At 44.8% G+C, this 21,681-nt stretch overlaps 1 protein-coding gene across 2 annotated transcripts in view; it reads left to right on the top strand.

Annotated features, from left to right (window-relative positions):
* The window catches only part of garnl3 (GTPase activating Rap/RanGAP domain like 3), a 488,036-nt gene that overhangs the window by 207,449 nt on the left and 258,906 nt on the right, over positions 1–21,681 (top strand). For both annotated transcript variants that reach the window (XM_063073433.1, XM_063073432.1), the window contains exon 3: positions 980–1,054. In XM_063073433.1, the coding sequence (XP_062929503.1) occupies positions 980–1,054 (75 nt within the window). The remainder of the gene's footprint in view (positions 1–979; positions 1,055–21,681) is intronic.

Genomic DNA, 21,681 nt, shown 5'->3' with positions numbered 1-21,681 from the left:
CTTGACAGTAGAGGAGACTGTGTATCAACATGTATGGCAACTTTGAGGGAATGATTTGACATGGACTGCAATGTAGGAGCAGAAGTTGGCCATTCTGCCCCAAAACTCTGCTGTACTGTTCAACCACGTTATCTGGATTCATGATGTCTTTGAACAGCAGACCAGACCTGCGTTCAGCTCTGGTAAAGCTCTCCCAACCATTGAGCACATCTAAATGAAACACTGTCGCATCCATCACCATCCATCCCCCACCACCCAGGGCATGTTCTCTTCTCGCTGCTGCCATCAGGAAGGTCTCAGGACTCAACCACCAGGTTCAGGAACAGTTAATATTCTGCAACCATCAGGCTCTTGAACCAAAGGGGGGTAACTTCACTTGCCTCATTATTGAAATGTTTCCACAAACAACGGACTCTCTATCAAGGACTCTTCATCTCATGCTCTCGACATTTATTGCTTATTTATCATTATTATTGTTTCTTCTTTTTGTACTTGCACAGTTTGATGCCTTCTGCACTCTGGTTGAACGCCCTAGTTGGGCAGTCTTTCATTGATTGTGTTATAGTTATTGTTCTATAGATTTGAGTATGCCCACAAGAAAATGAATCTCAGGGTTGTATATGGTGACATAAATGTACTTGCAAACGTAGATAATAACATTTACTTTGAACTTTGGTCTGTCAGATGCTCGATTGCCTTCTTAAATAAGTTCTGTGGACTTCTGTGGAGTCCACAGAACTCCACTTGCACAGAACACTAGGCGTGGTCTCACCAATTACAGTTGCAGTAAGACATCCCTGCATTTCATTCTCCATCTCCTTGGGAATGAAGTTGACCCATGGAAAGTCCAAATACTGGTGACTGTGCCCACTGGACATTTTACTTTGGCACTGGATATGATGTTCAGAATGAATGTTCCCTGTTCCCTGTTGAACTCTCGCAATAACTCCTGTTTATTTTTTCCTCTTGCCCTTTGCAGCTTATTTCCAGTGATGCCGATGGGGCAATACAGAGGGCAGGCAGGTTCCGTGTGGAGAACGGATCAAGCGATGAGGTACGAAACAGTCTTCTGGTTTGTTGGTTGGGTTGAAGTTGGGTGCTGTGCTGTTGTTACTGAGGCTGGGGTAATGGATGCTCCGGGCAGGGTGGTGGGAGGTGATAAGGCACTTCTTCCCTCTGCTAGCCTGCAGGTCACCCTTGGGGAAGGTGTAGCACCTGCTTAGCCACTCTCCCCCCCAAAAAAATCAGGGTCATGTGAAAGCATGGGACTAGGTGGTGGAGGGTCAAATGAGCAGCTGGTCATATCACAAGTCCTGGTTATGCGACCGCTGACACCAAGCAGACAATCTCTGAAAAGTATTGATGATGGCTGGGGTCACCCATCTTGTAAAGGCACTGCCCAGAAGGCGGCAATGGCAAACCACATCTGTAGAAAAATCTGCCAAGAACAATCATGGTCAAAGACCATGATCGCCCCCACGTCATACGACATGGCACCTAATGATATCATACGACATAGCACATGATGATGATGACTAGTAAACACTGACCTCCTGTTAACTTTCCTGGTTTACTTGCAGTACAGTACCTGCATACAGGTTTTTAACACATTAGGCATTGGGCTGTGCTGATCTCACTAATGTGGGGGTGTCAGAGGTCAAACTGGGGTTTAGGGACAGGGATGTGGGGAGTCAGAGGTCGGATTAGGGTTTAGGGACAGGGATGTGGGGAGTCAGAAGTCACATTGGGGTTTAGAGACAGGGATATGGAGGAGTCAGAGGTCAGATTAGGGATTAGGGATAGGGATGTGGGGAGTCAGAGGTCAGGTTAGGGTTTAGAGACAGGGATGTGGAGGAGTCAGAGGTCAGATTGGGGTCTAGGGACAGGGATGTGGGGAGTCAGAGGTCAGATTGGTGTTTAGGGACAGATGTGGGGAATCAGAGGTCAGATTGGGGTTTAGGGACAGGGATATGAAGGAGTCAGAGGTCAGATTAGGGTTTAGGGATAGGGATGTGGGGAGTCAGAGGTCAGATTAGGGTTTAGGGACAGGGATGTGGAACAGTTACAGATCAGGCCAGAGTCTAGGCTTCTGCTCTGAGCTCTGCGTTTGAAGGCTAGCAATGTGGATGTATGACAAAGAACATCCACAGTCTGAGTTTTCAGTCTGCGCTTGAAAGCCAGTGACCTGGACATTGATGAAGGATCATCCCTGGACATTGGGCTGTTCCAGGTCAGTGAGTCCCAGGAACGGACATGTGTGTGTGAGTAGGAGGAACCCGAGCTACTCGGCTGGCAAGCCTGGAGTTCAGGGTTCCATCGTCAGCCTGTCCAGGAGTCCAAACTGAAGATCAAAGCCGGAAGGTCGATCAGAAATCGGAAAGTCAAAGACCTGGAGAGTCGAGGCCTGTCCGGGGATTGGAAGACTGTATGTGGGTGTGGGAGGGTGGATGGGGGAGAGGAACAGGGTTTGTTTTGTTGCTTTTTGTGTTCTGAGTGTTCGGCCGAGCATCGCAGGAATGCTGTGTTGGCGCTGGAATGTGTGGCGACAGTTGCGGGCTGCCCCCAGCACATCCTTGGGTGTCGCTAGTACTGAGCAGTACTAGTAGCTTTCTAGTAATTATAGTGTTGCTAATTCTGTATCTTTCTAGAAGCTTCTCAGATTTTTTGCGCCTTGAATCTGACTATTTTCTAGGTGAATTGTTATCACTGAAATATTGCCACACTCTAGTCTGAGTATGAGACGAGCATGGCTGCTTTGTCTTTTCTTTGTCCATTCTTCTTTCTTGTACCACCCAACAAAACAGCCAAGTTTTGTGCCTCATTCTTGACTTCTGAAGAACCTCGGATCAACGTCACTGGATCCAGCATTGCTGCGCAGAGTTTCTGTAGATCGATGACGTTGATTCTGGAATGGTGGTGACTTGGGCACTTCCCCATTAGCTCTGTGGACTAGCTGCTGTCCAGCGAGAAGCTGGTTGGAGGTTAGGCGTGGCACTGTGCTGAGAGAGATTGAGAAGGCTGTTCAGGTAATGCTGTAGCGTTGTTGATGTTCCTCTGCATCAAGACTGGCTTTGTTATGGATGCATTGGGTAGGATCAGGGTCTGCTGCCATTACTAAGCAAGTGTAAAATGAAGAATAATTACTGTGCACAAGCTTTGTTGACACATTCAGTGAAGTATGGTAAAGATTGGCTTAATATACAAAAAGAAAACTCCCCACTAATCCACCTCACTATCCAATAAGACCATAAAACCATAAGACATAGGAGCAGAATTAGGCCATTTGGTCCATCGAGTCTGCTCCACCATTTCATCATGGCTGATCCATTTTCCCTCTCAGCCCCAATCTCCTGCCTTCTCTCTGTATCCCTTCATGCCCTGACCAATCAAGTATCTATCAACCTCTGTCTTAAATAAAGCCAATGACCTGGCCTCAATGCTGTCTGCCTTCCATGAGGGAAAACTCCCAAAACATGGCAAGTCACATTTTCCAAGATCTTGGTGTGGGCTTCTTTTGAGTGAGTGGGTCTTCACACCTCCTGTGGCAATGATTTTCACAGATTCACCAATATTGCCCTCTAATAATCGGATTTGGATTCAGATTAATTTATTTATTACATTCACATCAAAACATACAGAGAAATGCATCATTTATGCTAATAGCCAACATAACCGAAGGATGGGCTGGAGGCAACTCCGCCAGTGTCACCACACATTTTAGCACCAACATAGCATGCCCACGATGTCCAACGGAACAACAACAAGACAAGCCTCTTTCCTCCCTCCCATCCACCCACCCATTCGCACAAAAGAAGCCCACACCAAGGTCTTGGAATGCTTCCCATGTTTTGGGAGTTTTCTCTCAGGGAAGGCAGACATCATTGAGGAAACTAGCCCTCACCTCCAGAACACCAACACAGTCTTTGGTTTAGGGTCAAGTCCTCAAACCCAACCCAAACTCGTGGCTTGCTGGGCAGCAGTGATTCTTGCCCTTTGCATTTCATTAAGACATGGGATACCTACAGCAAGTATCTCAAGACACTGGAGAGAGAGATCAGCAGAGATGTCTCTGCCAATACTACTACTCCCTCCCTTTCCCCCATTGTCATTGTCCTCTCCTTTCTGATTTCTCCTTCTTCAGCCCTTTACGTTCTCCCCCTCTCACCTCCCAGTTTTTTACTTCATCCCCCTCCCCCTCCCACCCACCCACCTTCTGCCTCACCTATCACCTTCTAGCTTGCACTCCTCCCCTCTCCCCACCACCTTATTCTGGCTCCTGCCTCCTTTCTTCCCAGTCCTCCTCGGGACTCCCAGCCTGAAACGTCAAGTGTTCCCTTCCCTTCCTAGATGTAATCTGACCTGCTGAGTTCCTCCAGCACTTTGTGTGTGTGTGTGTGTGTGTGTGTGTGTGTGTGTGTGTGTGTGTGTGTATTCCTGTGGAATCTCAAGGTGCTTCCCTTCCTTACTCAAGGTTCCCAGTAGTCTTGTCTCTGGCTCAGGTTCAGCTCCCGCGCTAGGAGTTCAGTGTTGTTTGGATGGGATTGAGGCATCAAACCCAGGAGCCCAAAGCCTGAGAAAGATCCCATGAAACGACGGAGAGAGCAGCAGGGAAATTCTGCTGGGAAGTGTTTAATCCCTTAATTATCACATCAACTGCAGATTAATTGGCCATTTATCTCACTGCTGTTCGGACCTGTTGGTGCACAAATTGGCCAGTTGCCCACGTTGCAGATTTAGGCGCAGATTCAGATTCATTTCTTTATTACGTGTGCATCATATTTATTACATGGCCTGATGTGAGGAACGGGCCGGTTCAGCTCACTGTCCCACAACGTTTACTCGGCTCTGCGCTGAATTGAGGCCGTGGCTTCGTGTCTGCGGAGGTGGACTCCCTTTCATGGACTCAGTTCTGAATTTGCGTTGTTTATTGCTTGCATGATTTGTTTTTTTTCTCTCTGCATATTGGGTGTTTTTTTTGTTTGTTTTGTGGCTGCCTGTTAGGACATGAATCTCAAGGTTGTATAACGTATACATACTTTGATATTAAATGTATTTTGAACTTTGAAGCTGTAACGTGGAGGCAGATTTGAGGATCCAATGAGTAAAACAGAAGATGCTGATTTAAAATGGACATGTTAACTATTTATTTAAAAATGAACAGTGAAACTCTAAGGGGGAGCAGTGAGAGTGGGTTTCACTGAGCTCCCAGTGAAACATTAAACTGGGCGTCTAGCTGAACAAGTATTCATCTAAACTACACAAAACCACGACACTGTACATTGAGCTACCTTTCAATTTAATGAGTACTCCGTTAAATCTCCTCAAATTATAAGTCTGAAGAACTAAGCATGCTACAAATGAATACTTTAAACAAAAACGGAGGTGGCAGTGGGGGGAGGGGGTGTCATCTATGTCTGAATTGCTCCTTCTCAATGGTCCTTCAGTGCTGGTCACGACTTCAGCCTGAAGTGGGCCCTAGAGATGAAAGAAAGAGGCCGAGCCTCCCCCACATGCTAATCTCATCCCCCTGAGGCGCCTGGCACTGGAAAGCATTGGAAAGAGTGGCCGCATCTTTTAAATTGGCCAATCAATGACTGACATGGTGGAAGTGGCTTTCAACCACCAAATAAGCCAACTCCCAACATGACAGAAGCGAAGTTGCAGGAGCACTTAAGAAGTATTTCTTCGGCTGTCATTCCTGCGTATGTGAAAGAGCCTGTATAAATGCAAACCAGATCCTTCATAAGCCCAATTAGACCTTCCTTTGTAGACCCTAGTCAGTTCAGATTGGCAGAAACATCTCCTCCACTATCTCCATCAACCTCAGGGACGTGTACTTAGCCCCCTGCTCTTCTCACTTTACTTCTATGACTGTGTGGCTAAGCACAGCTCCAACACCATATACAAGTTTGCTGAAGACACCACTGTTGTGGGCTGTATCAAAGGGGGTGATGATTCAGCATACAGGAGAGAGATTGAAAACTTGGCTGAGTGATGAAATAACAAGAACCTCCCACTCAATGGTAATAAGACCAAGGAACTGATAGTAGACCTCAGGAGAGGGAAACCAGAGGTCTATGAGCCAGTAATCATCAGGGGATCAGAGGTGGAGAGGGTCAATATCTTTAAATTCCTGGATGTTAGTATCTCAGAGGACCTGTCCTGGACCCATCATATAAATATTATTGCAAAGAAAGCATGACAGCGCCTCTACTTCCTCAGGAGTCTGCAGAGGTTTGACATACCATTGAAAACCTTGGCAAATGTCTATAGACGTGTGGTGGAAAGTGCTGACTGGCTGCATCGTGGCCTGGAAAATGAGCGGAAAATCCTACAAAAGCTAGTGGATTCGGCCCACGGGTAAAACCCTCCCAACCATTGAGCACATCTACATGAAACACTGCGTAGAAAAACAGCACCCATCATCAAAGATCCTTACCACCCAGGCCATGCTAGTTTCTCGCTGCTGCCATCAGGACGAAGGTACAAGAGCCTCAGGACTCACACTAGCAGGTTCAAGAACAGTTACTACCCCTCAACCATCAGGCTCTTGAACAAAAGGGGATAGCTACACTCATTTAAGGACTCTGTTATATTGTTATTTCATGCTCATTATTTATTGCTATTTATTTATATCTGCATTTGCATAGTTTGTGTACAGTTAATAGCTCCTGATGTTTACAGTTTACAGTTACTGTTCTATAGATTTGCTAAGTGTGTCCACAGAAAAAGAATCTCAGGGTTGTATGTGGGACATTTGTGTACTCTGATAATAAATTTTACTTTGAACTTTGAACATTTGAACTTTGAGAATAAATATGAAAACAGGTTGTGCTTCTATATGTGTATATAAAACTGTCAAAAAGTGGTTGGTTAAAAAAGAGTCCCTTAGAGGCAAGGAACCATGAAACTCTGGTAAGGAATGGAGAAATGGCTAAAGATTCATGGAATTGTAAAGTGTGACTGCCCATGAAATCCATGCCAGGTTTTCAATTTGTCCCACTCCCCATTTGCCTTGGATCAGCTCACCCTCTGGTTCCTTGTGGGAAGCCATAATGTAGTCTGTGTCCACTGTCTTCCCAAAATTAAATTCAGATTATACCTTAAAACCATAAGATACGGGAGCAAAATTAGACCATTTGGCCCATCGAGTCTGCTCCACTATTTTATCATGGCTGATCCATGTTCCCTCTCAGCCCCAATCTCCCACCTTCTCCCCATATCCCTTCATGCCCTGAACAATCAAGAAACTATTAACCTCTGTCTTAAATATACCCAATGACTTGGCCTCCACAGCCACCTGTGGCAATGAAATCCACAGATTCACCACTCTCTGGCTAAAGAAATTCCGCCTCATCTCCATTCTAAAAGGAAGACTATTGAAGAAGTTTAAATCTTCCCTTTGATGGGAGTTCAGTGAGACCCTCTCTCACTGCTCCCCTTCTGTGATCTATAGGGCCTCTGCCCCTTCCCTCTTCAGTCCTGATGAAGGGTTCCGGTCCGAAACGTTGACTGATCATTTCCACAGATGCTGCCCGACCTGCTGAGTTCCTCCAGCGTGCTGTGAGTGTTGCTTTGACCCCAACATCTGCAGAGTATTTTGTGTTTACCCTCTATTCTGAGGCTGTGTCCTCTAGACCTAGACTCTCCCACCATCAGAAACATCTTCTTCACATTCAGTCTTATCGAGGCCTTTCACCGTTCAATAGGTTTCAATGAGGTCACCCCTCATCTTCTGAATTCCAGTGAACACAGGCCCAGAACCACCAAACACTCTTCATCTGACAAGCTGCTCAATCCTGGAGTCATTTTTGTGAATCTCCTTTGAACCCTCTCCAGTTTCAGCACATTGCTTCTAAGATAAGTGACCCAAAACTGCTCGCAGTACTCCAAGTGAGTCCTCACCAGTGTCTTATCAAGCTTCAACATTACAACCTTGCTTTTATATTCCAGTCCTCATGAAACTAAAGTTAATATCGCATTTGCCTTCCTCACCACAGACTCGACCTGCAAATTAATCTCAGGGGAATCCTGCACAGATTCAGACTCATTTATTTATCATTTGTACATTGAAACAGACAGTGAATGCTCTAATTGCGTTAACAGTGAACACAACCTTAGGATGTGCTGGGGACAGTCTGCAAGCATTGCTACAGATTCTGGTGCTCACATAACGTGCCCACAATTCCAGATCATGGCTACTAGTGCTATAGAAAGGGAGAAGGCAGGAGAGTGGGGTTGAGAGGGATAATAAATCAACCATGATGGAATAGTGAAGCAGACTCGATGGGCCGATTGGCCTAATTCTGCTCCCGTGTCTTCTAGTCTTATGGAAAGTGCTTCTTCCTTGTGTCACCTTTGGTTTCTGAGCCTACCTCCTCCTGACTTTGGCCCAGCCATCAATGGGAATTAACCTTTTTGAAACAGCTTACATGCAGCACTTCAGTTGAAAATAAAGAGAGCTTGCTAGAAATGCTGGAGAACTGCCTACTTATTCTATTGAGAATGAGGAACGGACTGTATTATCAGGAACGCGGCCTTTTCTCCTTGCAGCGATGGAGGAGGAGAGGTGACCTGACGGAGGTGTATAAGATGATGAGAGGCATTGATCGTGTGGATAGTCAGAGGTTTTTTCCCAGGGCTGAAATGGCTAACATAAGAGGACACAGTTTTAAGGTGCTTGGAATTAGGTACAGAGGAGATGTCAGGGGTAAGTTTTTTTACGCAGAGAGTGGTGATTGTGTGGAATGGGCTGCCAGCGACAGTGGTGGAGGCGGATACGATAGGGTCTTTTAGGAGACCCCTGGATAGGTACATGGAGCTTAGAAAAATGGAGGGCTATGGGTAACCCTAGGTAATTTCTAAAGTAAATACATGTTTGGCACAGCATTGTGGGCCAAAGGGCCTGTATTGTGCTGTAGGTTTTCTATGTTTCTATGAATATAAAGGCTCTGGAGACATTAAAGGAGTGAATTAATGGGAAGGTTCACTAGTCTTAATAACCTTGATCTTTGGGTTGTAAGAGAGGTGGTTGCTGCGATACTGGGAACTTTGGTTTTGGTGGCATTTAGTTTGGATGCTTTGGTCCTTCTGAACCTCCATAGATACTTAGGTATTCCCAATTAATGGAAAATGTAGCTCCACTAATCAATGGAGAAGAGAGATCTGCATGCAATTTAATCTGATATTACTACTAGGGCCTATGTAGGGTCTTAACAATAAGGATTGGATAATGGGACTCTTGTAAAATAACAACGCAGAAGGACAGAAATAAGAATTAATTTAAGGGAAACAGACACAAAATGCTGAAGGAATTCAGTAGGTCAGACAGCATCTATGGAAATGATAAACAGCTGACATTTCGGGCTGAGACAATTCATCAGTTTATTGCTTTCCATAGATGCTGCCTGACCTGCTGAGTTCCTCCAGCATTTTGTGAATGTCACTCTGGATTTCCCAGCATCTGCAGAATCTCTTGTGCCATCAGTTTAAGGGAATTCCCTTTTTTAAGTCTTTTTGAGGGTTTAGTTGGAAGAATATGCTGTGTATCCATCCATAAATCTGTGGACACACTACACATTTGGTTGGGTTCCAGTCAGTGCCACGATAGAAACAGTGGGGATGTGCTAACTCCAGGATGACCTGAGTCCTGAAGAAGGTTTTTGGCCTGAAATGTCGACTATCTATTCATCTCTTTAGATGCTGCCAGACCTGCTGAGTTCCTCCAGCATTTTGTGTGTTGCTTTGAAGTGTTTTAAGAGTGTCTGTCATTAGAGATTGGTATTGCCTTATTTTTGTCACATGTTCCAAGATACTGTGAAAAATCAGCCTTGCAAACTGTTTGTATGGATCAAATCATTACATAGTGCGCTGACCCAGAATAAGGTTAAACAATAACACTGCAGAATAAAGTATAAAAGCTACAGAAAGAGTGCAGTGCAGGTAAATGGTAAGGTGCAAGATAATAGTGAAGTAGATTGTGAGGTCCAGAGTCCATCTTATTACATAGCAGGCCAGTTGAAGAGTCTGATAACAGTGCGATAGAAGCTGTTCTTGAACTTGGTAGTATATACTTTCAGACTCTTGTATCTTCTGCCCGATGGGGCAGCAGAGGAGGGAGAATGTCTGGGTTATGCCCGGTCTTTACTAAGGGTGCAGAGCGAGGTATAGACAGGCCATTGAGGGAAGGCCAGCTCCTGTGACGTACCGATCTACGTCCACAGCTCTCTACAGTTCCCTGCAGCCGTGTGCAGAGAAGTTGCCATACCAAGCTGTCGTGCATCCAGATGGAATGCTTTCTGTAGTGCATCAATCAAATATGGTTTAGGGTCTACGTTCATTGGTCATTGCTTGGCACTTGCGTGGCCTGAGCATTACCGGTCACTGATCAGCTCATGACTGAATGTTGTCTAGACCTTACTGCATGCAGGCATGGACCTGCTCCAATAGCTCCCTACTTCCGGCCCTCTGAAGTAGTTGGAGATGTTGGGCATTGGACACTCCTGCAGCAACCACCATCAACCATAATCATCCTGCTTTATGGAAGGCCTGACCCCACAACTTTGGGAATTGTACCCTTGATCCTCTTACTGAAGTAAAGCTGGTGAATAATGCTCTGCAACTATGTATCAGAACATAATTAATGTAAATAATTAAATAATGGGGATTATGAGTAGCTTCAGGTAGCCAGAGTGTATAATATTTAAACCAGATTGCTCCATGAATTGGGGTATTTGAATTATTCTGTCAAAAACACCTCAATATTTATTGCAGTAGAGTTCAAACTTAGTCTGGAGATCTAATTGTCTTATAGGTTCAAGTGCTCATGCACATACTTCTTGGATATTGTGAGAGTAGATGCCTCCATTATCACCTGAGCTTCCAACCACCTCCTGTGTGGGGGAAAATTCCTCAGATCACCCTCTATTTTATTCTCCTCTTTATTCCCTGAGATGTAGGAGAATGAGCATGTATTTGTTAGAGGTATACAAAATTATGGGTAGCGGGGTGGAGATACGTCAATACCAGTGGAGGAATAAGGAGCACCTTCTCTTCACTGTCCTGTAGGTCACCTTTGGGCAAGGTGTAGCACCTGATTATCCCCCCGATCAGGGTCACGTAAAGCCATGAGAGCAGGTGGCGGATGGTCGTATGAGCAGCTAGTGCATATCGCAACTCCTGGTTATGTGACCACGGACGCCAGGCAGACGATCTCTGAAGAATATTGATAATGGCTGGGGTCACCCGTCTTGTAAAGACACTGCCCAGAAGAAGGTAGTGGCAAATCAGTTCAGTAGGAAAATTTGCCAAGAGCAATCATGGTCATGGATAGAGCAACATTGTGAAGGGGGGTCTTCCCCTTCAGTGGGAAGACCCCAGAGGCAACGACCCCTCACTTAGTGGACAGATTAAAGTTAAATGGAGGACCATGGCCACCCAGGTCATATGACACAGCACATCATGATGATACAAAATTATGAGGGGTATAGATAGAATAAATACAATCAGGATTTTTAAGCTGAGATTTTTTTTTACTCAGATCGTGGTTGGTATTTGGAAAACACGACCTGAAAGGGTGGTGGAGCCAGGGCATATCATAACATTAAGCAAGTATTTAACCAGCTACTTGAATCACGGAGATACTGAGGGCTCAGGGCTTAGTGCTGGAAAATGTGGTTAGTATTGACATGGGGGCTGAAGGGCCTGTTCTTGTGCTGTACAAATCAGAATCAGGTTTATTGTCACTGTCATAAGTCAGGAAATCTGTTGTTTTGTGGCAGCAGTACTTCGCAATATTATAAAATAAGAAAAGCTTGTACAGTGGATTCCGGTTAATCGGGACACTTTGGGACCAGTATATTTTGGTCAAATAGCCAAAGTTTCATGGAAATAGTTAAAAAGGTATAAAAAAGACAAAACTACTGTTTAACTGAGTAACAAATTATGTATTTAAATGCAATACAGAACAAATTAGAACATGGCCATTACTACTACAGTACTGTGTTAGTTTCTGATTGTTATCAATGGAGGAATTCAACTAGTGTACACTACTGAGTTCATTTGACTGACGGTTTAAGATGAAGCTCGGTGACTGCTTGCTGGTGGCAAATAAAATAACAAGGTACTTTTTCTGGTAAGCGATCATTGTAACTTCCCTGTTGGAGTTGAGCTTTTGAACCGCCGATACGACACGGCATTTTTTTTTAGATTAGGTTATGAGGACACTCAGTCCTCGTTTATTGTCATTTAGAAATGCATGCATTAAAAAATGATACAATGTTCCTCCAGAGTGATATCACAAGAAAACACAGGACAAACCAAGACTAAAACTGACAAGGCCACATAATTATAACATATAGTTACAGCAGTGCAAAGTAATACCATAATTTGATAAAGAGCAGACCATGGGCACGGTAAAAAAAAGTCTCAAAGTCCCAATAGACTCAACATCTCACGCAGACAGCAGAAGGGAGGAACTCTCCCTGCCATGAGCCTCCAAGCGCTGCCAACTTGCCGATGCAGCACCATTGGAAGCACCCGACCGCAGCGGACTCTGAGCCCGTCCGAAAACTTCGAGCCTCCAGCCCCTCCGTCAGAGCCTCTCCGAGCGGATTTTTGCGGTGGGAACTGAAGTCTCAAAGGTGTTAGGATGGTTGCGGCATGGTGTGTATGGGCTGAGTTGAGGCAGCAGGGACTGGGCTGGAGAACGGGGAATGGACCAACGTTTGGCTGGTGTGGACTTGGAGGCAATTTGATTCGGCAGAACGGAGGCGATGTGGAGTCAAGGCGGTGGGGCCTGGACGGGGGCATCAGATCGAGGAAGGACCCGAGGTTTGATCGATTTAAGCACTGAGCCAAATTGGAAAAGTTGGGTACGGGCCAAATTGAGGTGTTTGGGTGCCGGTCCAAGAGTGGATCATAGCAGCAGGGCTAGGTCTGAGAGCAAGAAGTGACCTGAGGTCTGAGCAATTTAAGCTCTGGGCCAGATTGAAAAGGTCAAGGTGTCGGGGCTGAAGGTGAAGATCAAGCTGGTTCAGTCACTGCTCCGTCAGTTTTACTCAACTTGGCACCCAGCTTCAGTTTGCTGCTCCGCGAGGTTTACTCGCCTCCACCCTGAACTGTGGCTGAAGCTTGCAACTATCACAGTGCAGATTCACTTTTTGGAACGTCAGTTCTGAATGCTATTTACTACTTATATTGTTTGCACGATTTTTCTTTTCCTCTGCACCTTGGGTGTTTGACGGTCTTCTTTTGTTTTAGTGGGTTCTGTTGGGTTTCTTTGTTTTGTAGCTGCCTGTAAGAAGACGAATCTTAAGTGTAAAGTATAAATACTTTGAAAATAAATGTACTTTGAACTTTGAATGAACAAATTCAGTGCAGATAATGGACTGCCTTCACAATAAAAAAAGCAAAGTGATCAAAAATCACTGCTTTTTGAATTAGTATCGTTGACCTAAACGAATAGAAGCAGATGCAACTGAAGCTGTTTAAAATCTGATCGCCCTAAGCACAGTATAATGTCTAACAGCCACACAAATACATGCAACCAACGCGAATTAGAAACTGTCCGGCAAAAGTCTCCTGTCCCAATTAAATGGCATAGTGTCCCAAATAAACAAAGGGAATCCCGACTATTTTCTGGGTTAGTTTTTGTTCTTTAAGAGTTGTCTCAAATAAGAGGCTGCCCTGGTGAACCGATGACCCAATTAACAGGAATCCATATAACATATATTAAAAAAAAAGAAGCAAAAATAGTGAGGTAGTATTCGTGGGTTCATTGTCCATGCTTGTGGATGGGAAGAAACTGTTCCTAAAATATTGTGTGTGTCTCCAGGCTCTCGTATCTCCTCCCTGATAGTACTGAAAAGAGGCTATGTCCTGGGTGGTGGGGATTCAATAACTCTGGGATGTTATCGGCAGCAAGGAGCACAAAAGTATCCAAAGTACTTCCCATGAAGTTTTCTAAAGGTTTATCATGAACTTCTGTCTTTTCTATGTTGTTCTCTTGTGTAGGAAGCTAGAATTCGTTTAGCTTTCCCTTTAACACTCTCGACAATCTAAGGTAGTGCTTTTAACCTTCTCCTGAGATGTTCTGTTTTTTATTGAGCCTCTTTCCATTCAAACCTTAATTGTGCCACGTTTTTCAATGCAAGTGCTAAATTTCAGATACCACTTTTATTTGCTCATCTCCTGGATCTCTCTTGACCCTTTACCGAGTTAGCTACACCTCCATTCTGCTGTCACTGGCAGAGGGGAGGCAAGCACCTGAAATAAACAATCGGGAGCACTTTGCAAATCCTCAATCTACAATTGTGTCTTCTGTGGGGGAATTGAAGCTGATTCAACATGTAAAAAAAACCGGAATGATTAGGCTGCTGTTTATTTTAGGTGTGGAGATAATTCAGACATTCAGAATAAACAAATCGTGCACATTATTGGTATTACTAATGGAAAGGTTTACAGAGTCTTTGCTTTCCACTCCTGATTAATACCGCTGCCTCTTGTGTTCCCACTCAGGTCCCAGCTGATCTAAGTGCCTTCATTATGACTTGCAGTGAGTCAGGCTTCTTACAATCCAATTCAGATAAGCACCTCTTAAACAGGAAGGACCTTTAACTCACACAGATGAAAGGCAAACTCTAGAACCAGACTGAAGCCATTGTAGAATCCATTTGTTAGCCTACTCGAGTTGCGACATTGAAGCTTTCTCCAAGTTTTCTGCACGTACCTGGGCTCACTCCACATACAGACTGATAGAGTTTTTGATGTTGCAACAGGCCTTGCAGGCTATTTCTATCACCCAGGGCAAAGAAGATGGGGGAGTTACCTAGACGATGTTGGACAGAGAATGTAGAACTATGAAACAGGCCATTCAGCCCAACAAGCTGTGCTAGTGTTTTATTGTCCTTTTGCCCAACTTTAGCTTACTCTTCTTTCATTCTCATTAACATTTCTAGTTTCATTTTAATTCCTTCATCCTTTAGAAAAGGAACAGAGAGAAACAGGATGCTGATATAGAGCCATACGCCTTCCTCAGTCATATGAGCGGAGAGATTCGGCTGGAACTCTTCGCAACACTAGTTAGACTGAAGATTGAGCATTGCCACCCAATTAAACCCATATGACCAATTACCTACAGACTCATACGCCTTTGGAATGTGGGAGGAAACTGGAGCACCTGGAGGAAACCCGCGCATTCAGAGGGAGAATGTACAAACTTCTTACAAAGAACAGCAGAATTGGACCCGAGATGCTGGTGTTGTATTTACATTATACTAACTGCTACCCTACCATATGCCTTATGGTTATTGTAACGGCAAAAACAAATCCAAGATCAAAACAAAATAATTGCCGCCTGCCTGCGACCTAATAGACCGTTATACTTGCGTGACATGCCCACAGCTCCCATGATCGCTCCAAGAGTAAAACCCTATGTTTTAGAAGAATGCAGGGGCATCTCATTGAAACCTACTGAATGTTGAAAGGACTAGATGGGGTGGATGTGGAGAGTATGTTTCCTATGGTGGGGGTATCCAGAACTTGAGGGCACAGCCTCAAAATTGAGGGGTGACCCTTTAGAACAGAGGTGAAGAGGAGTTTTTTTAGCCAGAGAGTATTGAATCTGTGGAATGCTCTGCCTCAGACTGCGGTGGAGGCCAAGTCTGTGCATACGTTTTAGGCAGAAGTTAATCATTTCCTGATTGGTCAGGGCATCAAAGGATATGATGAGAAGGTAGGTTGAGTGAGATCCAGGATCAGCCATGATGGAATGGCTGAGCAGACTCGATGGGCTGAATGGCCTAATTCTGCTCCTGTGTCTTATGGTCTTATATTTGAGACTTTATTAGCCTTTAGCAAACATGCAATTAAGCATTACTGAGCGTTATCTCAGCGGTCAGCAAAGGTATGACTTCCACTGTTCCCAAGCTACCACGAAAATTCCCTTTGCTTTTACCACACCCCCACTCATGTCCCTGCAACACAGAATACAAAGTGCGTAGAGAACAGATGCATGCCTGTTACGTTTATGCTTAACAGATTACATGATGATCGAGGAGAGTCCAGAGGGGATTTATGACGATTATCACAAGTAGTAGTGCAACCGTTCAAATCGAGTATGATGTTCTCCTTCATGAAGAACGCCTGTGTGAGACTTTATTTAACGTGGGGAGGCTGATGTATGGGCAGTCATTAGATTAGATTAGATTATGAGGACACGCAGTCCTCTTTTATTGTCATTTAGTAATGCATGCATTAAGAAATGATACAATGTTTTTCCAGAATGATATCACAGAAACACATGACATACTGACTTAAAAAATTAACAAAAACCACATAATTATAACATATAATTACAACAGTGCAAAGCAATACTGTAATTTGATAAAAACAGACCATGGGCACAGTAAAAGTCTCAAAGTCTCTTGAAAGTCCCATCATCTCACGCAGATGGTGAACCTCCAGCGCCGCCAACTTGCCAATGCAGCATCCCGGAAGCATCCGACCACTGTCTGACTCCGAGTCCGTCCGAAAACTCCGAGCCTCTGACCAGCTCTCCGACACTGGTGCACCGAGCACCATCTCTGCCGAGCACTTCGATCCCAGCCCCGGCAACAGGCAGTAGGCAAAGCCGAGGATTTGGGGCCTTCCCCTCCGGAGATTCTCGATCGCACAGTAGCAGCGGCAGCGAAGCGGGCATTTCAGAAGTTACTCCAGGTGTTCTTCTGTGCTTCTCATGGTTGTCTCCATCAAATCCGGATTGTGCACGGCCCCCTAGTTAACACATATCGATATCAATTCGGAACGGCCGCGCGCACTGCATCGCACCGCCATCTTCTCCTCCCTCCATCGCACTGTCCTTGACAGATTGAGTTCAGGGTGTAATGGTATGGCGTCGAAGACGACTGGGAACCCTTCACTGCTCAGCCTTCCTCCACCTTCACTGTCTTTGTTGTCATCTTCCATCAGCTTCGCTGCTGAGTTCTAGGTTGGTTAGCTCTTTGCAGGAAAGTCCACCTTGACCGGTGGCCCTACCAGGAACCAAGTGCCAATGGGTAAACTCCAGAATGGCATCATTCCCTGGATCTTGGCAACTCACAAGCCTTTCCCAGGATAAGGTGATGATCCTTGGAGTGGGCATTGTCTCCAAGATGAGATAATGTAGTGTTGTTTTCTTCGAAACAGTAGAGAACAAAGGTAAACTTAATTGCAGTGTATAAAATTATGTGACTAAAACATTAGAGAGGTTAAAATCATGGGGTAGAGCTTTGAAGCAGTGAGCAGTAGGATTAGAGTAAATATGAGGAAAACCTTGTCAACGCAGAAGGAGGACAGATTCTGGAACTTGTGGCCTGAAAGAGTGGTAGAGGCAGGAACTTTCCCCACGTTGAGTGGTAGAGGTGGGACCCCTCCCCACGTTGAGCAGTGTAGGCAGGTTGAGAGAACCTGTACTGGAAGAGCCCTGAAGGACCATGGATGTAATGTTGGCAGAAACGATGAGAGTCATTGATAAAAAAGATTACAGGGAAAGTCTCCCCATAGCAGAGGGTGAGAGGCCATTGGAGCCAAGAGGAGGTGGGGGAGGCAGGTGGCTTCACAATTTTAAGAAGTAATTGGGGTAAAACAGCCTGTTCCTGTACTGTACCGTTCTAATAAAGTACAAACGTAGATGACCATTTGAATCATTAGATTAGATGGTTATTAATCATGTGTACATTCAAATGTACAGTAAATACATCATTTGCGTTAACAACCAGCGCAATTTGAGGATGCCCGGGGGCAGCCGGTGAGTACAGTCACACATTCCAGCACCAGCATAGCGTGCCTGCAGTATCCAACAGAGCAACACACGTGCGACAAGTAACGGCAGCAAAATGAACCCCTTTTCCACGCCCTCACCATACAAACACACACACACACACACACACACACACACACACACACACACACACTCTCACACACACACACACACACGCACACACACTCGCACACACACTCGCACACACACGCACACTCACACACACACACACACACACACACACACACTCGCACACACACACACACACACACACACACACACACACTCACACTCATTCAACCCCAGGACAGACAGCCTCCAGACCGTGACCCGCACTTGCAGACGTCCAGACTTGCTGATCTCGGGATTTTGACTTTCGGGCTTTGACTGCTGGATTCTCCAACCCCAGGTTTCAACCCAGACGGACCTAGTGCTGGTAATTGAGACGTGTGCCTGCTGGTTGGCACGGAAGTTATGGGCTGATGGGCCTGTTTCTGTATAACTATGCTGTATAACTATAACTCAGTTACTGGTGCTTGTGAATGGAGGTGGGCTGGCAGACGAAGTCTTCCCAGGCAACAATGTTCGAGGTAAGACTATGTACAAGCAGAAATTTTGTTAGGTCGGTGCTGAATATTAGTAGTATAGGCAGGTTGAGTGAACCTGTACTGGAAGAGCCGCTTCCGGGTTGAATGAGTCGCTTGATGTCGTGGTGTTCACCGAGCTGGGCAATTAGCTTGCAGACGTTTCACCACCAGCCGAGGTGACATCCTCAGTGCACAGTTGTTTGTGTTTCTGTCTGAGAGTGATCGCCTTTACAGTGGATCGTGTCTCCAGACCGCCAGTTTGTGCTCCCGTGAACGAGTTGAGAGTTTGCGTCCTGCCTGGCTGACGTGGTTCTTGTTGCATTATAGACAATAGGCAGTAGGTGCAGGAGTAGGCTATTCAGCCCTTCGAACCAGCACCGCCATTCACTGTGATCATGGCTGATCATCCACAATCAGTACCCCGTTCCTGCCTTCTCCCCATATCCCTTCACTCTGCTATCTTTAAGAGCTCTATCTAACTCTTTCTTGAAAGCATCCAGAGAATTGGCCTCCACTCCCTTCTGAGGCAGAGCATTCCATAGATCCACAACTCTCTGGGTGAAAAAGTTTTTCCTCAACTCCGTTCTAAACGGCCTACCCCTTATTCTTAAACTGTGGCCTCTGGTTCTGGACTCCCCCAACATCGGGAACATGTTTCCTGCCTCTAGCATGTCCAATCCCTTAATAATCTTATATGTTTCAATCAGATCCCCTCTCATCCTTCTAAATTCCAGTGTATACAAGCCCAGTCGCTCCAATCTTTCAACATATGACAGTCCCACCATCCTGGGAATTAACCCAGTGAACCTGTGCTGCACTCCCTCCATAGCAAAAATATCCTTCCTCAAACTTGGAGACCAAAACTGCACAATTCTGTTCAGGTGATCCGGTGCACTGCTCTGCTTTGCTTTTCTTGGTTGTCTTTACTGGTACTTTTGTTCTTGAACTGCGGCCACATTGGATAATGGAATAAGATGCAGGTGTGGCTGGTCTCTTCCTGCTCCACAGAGTGCTTTGGGGTATTTGATTTTACTCTCCTGAGGCAGCCTCTTTAATGCTGAAGAGGAAAGCATACTGGTGCACACGCAACAATTAAAAGCCTTTGTGCTACAAACCCAGACCCACAAAATGGTGCCACACAGCGTCAAAGGTCTCTTAAATTTAACTCGTAGAGATTAGCAAAACAATGTAATACAAAATGCTCTTTATGAGCAGACTGCCGAATTTCTAAAGTACACGGGTGCCCTGCTCATTTGAGAGTTGAAGTAAACACCGTTCCGAAATCTCTCTCTGATAATTTCAAACTTGCGGCCACTCTGCTGAATAACAGCGATAGTCCACTACGATGTTTTGGCTTCATTACTTCTCCACTCTGGCTGTAAAAGTCATGCATTCTGTTTGGGAACACAGCGTAACTTTATTAATGAGAAGTTTGATAGTCCACGACAATGCTTAATAAAGAAAAGGTCAGTTGTTAAAAATGTCTGACATTAGCTTGGCCTTTGGATGTAATGGATGCTATTCCTGCAAGAATGAGTGGCAGAAACCTTTGAATGTATTAATTAATTTAACCAGAACCAAATGGATTAGACGTTCTCCTTATCAATATCAGGGAAGAGTATTGTCTCTTTGCTCTTGGCCAGTAACCTTTTCAACTTTGTTATTCTTTAATACAACAAATCCATGCATTGGTGCCTTTGGTCTGTGTCCATTGGACACTGCTGTCACTTAGTTGCAGCAATTACGTTGATAATGCCACAATGCATTCAGTGGCCACGTTACTGTGTACATCATTAATGCAAATATCTAATCAGCCAATCATGTGGCAGCAACTCAATGCATAAAAGCATGCAGACATGGTCAAGAGGTTCAGTTGTTGTCCAGACCAAACATCAGAATGGGGAAGAAATGTGATCTAAGTGACTTTGTCCGTGGAATGATTGTTGGTGCCAGACAGGGTGGTTTGAAACTGCTGATCTCCTGGGATTTTCACACACAGCAGTCTCTAGAGTTTACAGATATTGGTGCGAAAAGTGAAAAAGCATCAGTAAGCAGCAGTTCTGTGGGCAAAAACACCTTATTAATAAGAGAGGTCAGAAAATGGCTAGACTAGTTCAAGCTGATAGGAAGGTAACAGTAACTCAAATAACCATACGTTACAACAGTGGTATGCAGAAGAGCATCTCTGAATGCACAACATGTTGAACCTTGAAGTGAATGGGCTGCAGCAAGAGCCATCCGGAGCATTCATGTATAGCAACCATCTAGAGACTTCCGCATAGTCTTGGTGAGTGTCCACCTCTCACATCTGTACGTGAGAATGGACTCTATGACTGCTATGAAAATCCTCTTTTTAAGCCCTCTGGTCAGGTTCAACTTCCAGATTTCCTTCATGTCGTTCACAGCCCTCCACGCCAGCACCTTCCGTATCTTTATGTCCTTCTCCGAACTTATCATTCTTGACCCAAGGTACTTGTAGTCAAAGACTTTCTTAATGGTATCATTCTTTACGGTCTTGAGAGTACCTTCGTTGCAGTTAAACGCCATGTACTCTGTCTTTTTAGCATTTAGGTGAAGTCCAACTTTATTGCACTCAATTTCCACTTTTGTCAGTAGCTGCTATGCTTCCTCCATCTGGTCAGAGAGCAGGACTATGTCATCTGCAAAATCGAGATCTGTGAGCATAACTGGTCTGACTATTTTGGTTCAGCCTGGTTTTATGGTAAAACCAAGCTTGTCATGATCTTTGGTAGCTTGACATAGATTGAAGCAAACAGTGAAATGCGTCATTTCGTGTCAGATCACTGAGGATTGTGGTGGTAGGAGCCCATAAGTGGCACCAACATAGCAAAGGTTCAAAGTATATTTATTGTCGAAGTAGGTGTACAGAATACAACTGTGAGATTTGTCCCCCCACAGGTAGCCACCATGGAACCCGCTCAAAGAAACATCAAACACCCAGCACACAAAAAAAAGAACAAATTGTGCAAACGGCAAAAAGCAAGTGAATGTAGAATATCAGACGTTAAAGCAGGGGTCCGGGAGTAATCAGTTCAGTTCAGTGCTGCACTGCTAGCTGACTGCAGGCCGCTGAGTTAGCCTTCGCCGTAGTGCCGCCAGTCAACATCGATCACTCCAATCAAAGCATTCAAAAACAGTATTTACAGGAAAAAAATGTAATAGAAATTTGCAAAACTATACTTAAAGACTGACAACCAATGTGCAAAAGAAGAAAAATAGTGCAAATAAAAAAAATGAGAATGTAAGTTGTAAAGGTTCCTGAAAAGTGAGTCTGTA

The sequence above is a fragment of the Mobula hypostoma genome, chromosome 21 (genome assembly GCF_963921235.1).
Source record: "Mobula hypostoma chromosome 21, sMobHyp1.1, whole genome shotgun sequence".
In the NCBI taxonomy this organism is placed as follows: domain Eukaryota; kingdom Metazoa; phylum Chordata; class Chondrichthyes; order Myliobatiformes; family Myliobatidae; genus Mobula; species Mobula hypostoma.
Note: the sequence above shows the minus strand (reverse complement) of the source record. Positions and strands in the feature narration are given on the sequence as shown.